Genomic DNA, 2,376 nt, shown 5'->3' on the forward strand with positions numbered 1-2,376 from the left:
CGTAGCCCGAACCAAACCTTCACACAGACTCTGAAGTTTTGCCATGGTTGAAACTGCTGCCGATGTCTTCTTTAAAAGTTGAAAACATAGGGACCCGCCCATGCCAAAAAGCAGAAACACTGCTATCATGAATCCAATTATATAAACGTCTTCATCATCCTCCTGAGACAAAACTGAAAGACACATCAGCTCCCACACCCCCCATGGATCCCTGATGTATTCTGCAGCGTGAGTCTCAGCAGGACATGAGGGCTCTCCAGGACCCTTTCATTTTGTTGAAAATATTTTGTCGATTGCGTTGAAAGTCCAGCTCACCAAATCCATAATAGTATTTTTTTCATTTGGAAGATGTGTACCGGGAGCTCTGAGACACACAGAGTGCAAATGTAGGAGGAAAAGGAGGAGAACAGGAGAGGAGAAGGCGTCCGTCTTGAGCGAGAGCAAGAGCAGAAAAATATAGTGTATGTACAAATTTTTACATATTTCTTTTAATTATTTATCGCGGCTTATATTCTGGTGAACTCAATAGTCCAGAAATTACGGTGTGTATGTGTATATATATATATATATATATATATATATATACTATTTTTTATATGCAAACATTTCAACTCATATATTCAGATCCAAATGCACGCTCAGCCCATAATGTTCCCAGACATACAGTAACTGAGTCTTTCTAAGTACAAATGATCCTCCCGGAGGTGATGTGTAGATCTGTCAGGTCTACCTTGTAGTAAACTCCATTAAGGTTGGTGTAGAAGCACTGGTGGAACCACCAGCCGGAGTGGCTGATCTCAGCACAGATGTTTCCCGTGTCTGGCGTGCTGAAACCGTGCTGGTCGTGATACCAACCGAACGAATCCTCCAGTGACCCCCTGAAACCAGACACATGGAGGCGATACTGGTTCTCCTCGCCATCTATCCTGCAGCAGGAGGACAAGAAGACAAATGTCTAAAATACTTCTAGCATTTTAACAGGTATTTCAGTAAGCATAATCCAAATAAAGGAAAATGTTTTCCTACTTGCATTTTAGAATATTAGGAAGCATTTTATTAATAGTTTTTAATGGCAGGAAGATTCATTTTCTGCTGTGGAGGGAAAATGGAGACTTCAAATAGTTAAAACTACTTTGCAGTGTTTCACACATATGACAAACTGCACGTACACAGTTGTATTTAGTTGTCAACTTTTTAAATCCCATTATGCATTACTCTTGGTCAAGTTCATAATTAAAATAAATGTTTAGAACCAGAAAGGCTTAAAAAAAAAAGTAATTAGTGGGGAACTTTATTTAAAAATGACTGTGGAAAAAGTCTGCGTATACAAACACTTTTATTGTCTAGTCATCTCACATAGGTCTGAACTTATAGTTTCACGGGATTATGGGGACAATTAAAACTAATAATGAAAAATGCCTCATTTTCAAAGATTCAGAACAGAATAACAATATTCAAATTGTCAACAAAACTTCTTTTTTCACATGTATTGGTGTCATAAAACAATCAAGGTTTGAAACTAAAGTGAAATTTCACCTCACAAATGTTTTATTACACAGAGCAAAATAAACATTACTGACCTGAGGTACATTACATTATCTACATGAGTCTGTTGAAGAGGCAGGGTTTATTAAAAATGAGTTATATGTCACAACCCCATCAGATAAAATTCTCCAAGTTCCTCCAAAGTGGTTGTTTCAGGCTCTGTAGCTCTGTTAAACTGGGTTAGGTCATTTGGAGCATGTATGTTCCCCATTCATGACTGCTCAGATATTTTGAGTTATATTTTGTTTAATGTTTCATACATATGAAGGTTGCTGACTTCCCTCCATCGAGGGGCCAGCTCCAGGAAATTATAACGGCTAAAAAAAGCTGCCTCAAATAAATGACCATTAATAGAAGAAAACATGTGCAGGTAAAAATTAAAAACAATAATAATTTAATTGAAAATTTACAATAAATTTGGTCCAGATCCGAACTGCAGTCCACCATTTGGGTTTTACTGTGTTACAACGTCCAATTTATTCAAAGTATATTTTATAATAAAAAAACAATTACGGTATACATTTTGTTGTTTTTTCAGACACGATGTCAACACGATCAGTTGTTATAAGATTAATATAAAACTGTAAATGTCTGAAAGAAACAATAATCCTCCGCTGTCATCAAAAGCAGAGAAAGTCAGTGATTAGTACCTCTAAATCAGGGCTATTCAACTGGCATCCATCCATCCATCCATCCATCCATCCATCCATCCATCCATCCATCCATCCATCCATCCATCCATCCATCTATCTATCTATCTATCTATCTATCTATCTATCTATCTATCTATCTATCTATCTATCTATCTATCTATCTATCTATCTATCTATC

At 36.8% G+C, this 2,376-nt stretch overlaps 1 protein-coding gene across 1 annotated transcript in view; it reads right to left on the reverse strand.

The window, feature by feature from the left end:
- LOC119425395 (angiopoietin-related protein 7-like) overlaps positions 1-2,376 on the reverse strand; it is an 11,007-nt gene that overhangs the window by 742 nt on the left and 7,889 nt on the right. Inside the window, exon 5 of the mRNA XM_037692923.1 lies at positions 731-926. Coding sequence (XP_037548851.1) covers positions 731-926 — 196 coding nt within the window. The remainder of the gene's footprint in view (positions 1-730; positions 927-2,376) is intronic.

The sequence above is a fragment of the Nematolebias whitei genome, chromosome 19 (assembly GCF_014905685.2).
Source record: "Nematolebias whitei isolate Nwh7 chromosome 19, NemWhi1, whole genome shotgun sequence".
Lineage (NCBI taxonomy): Eukaryota > Metazoa > Chordata > Actinopteri > Cyprinodontiformes > Rivulidae > Nematolebias > Nematolebias whitei.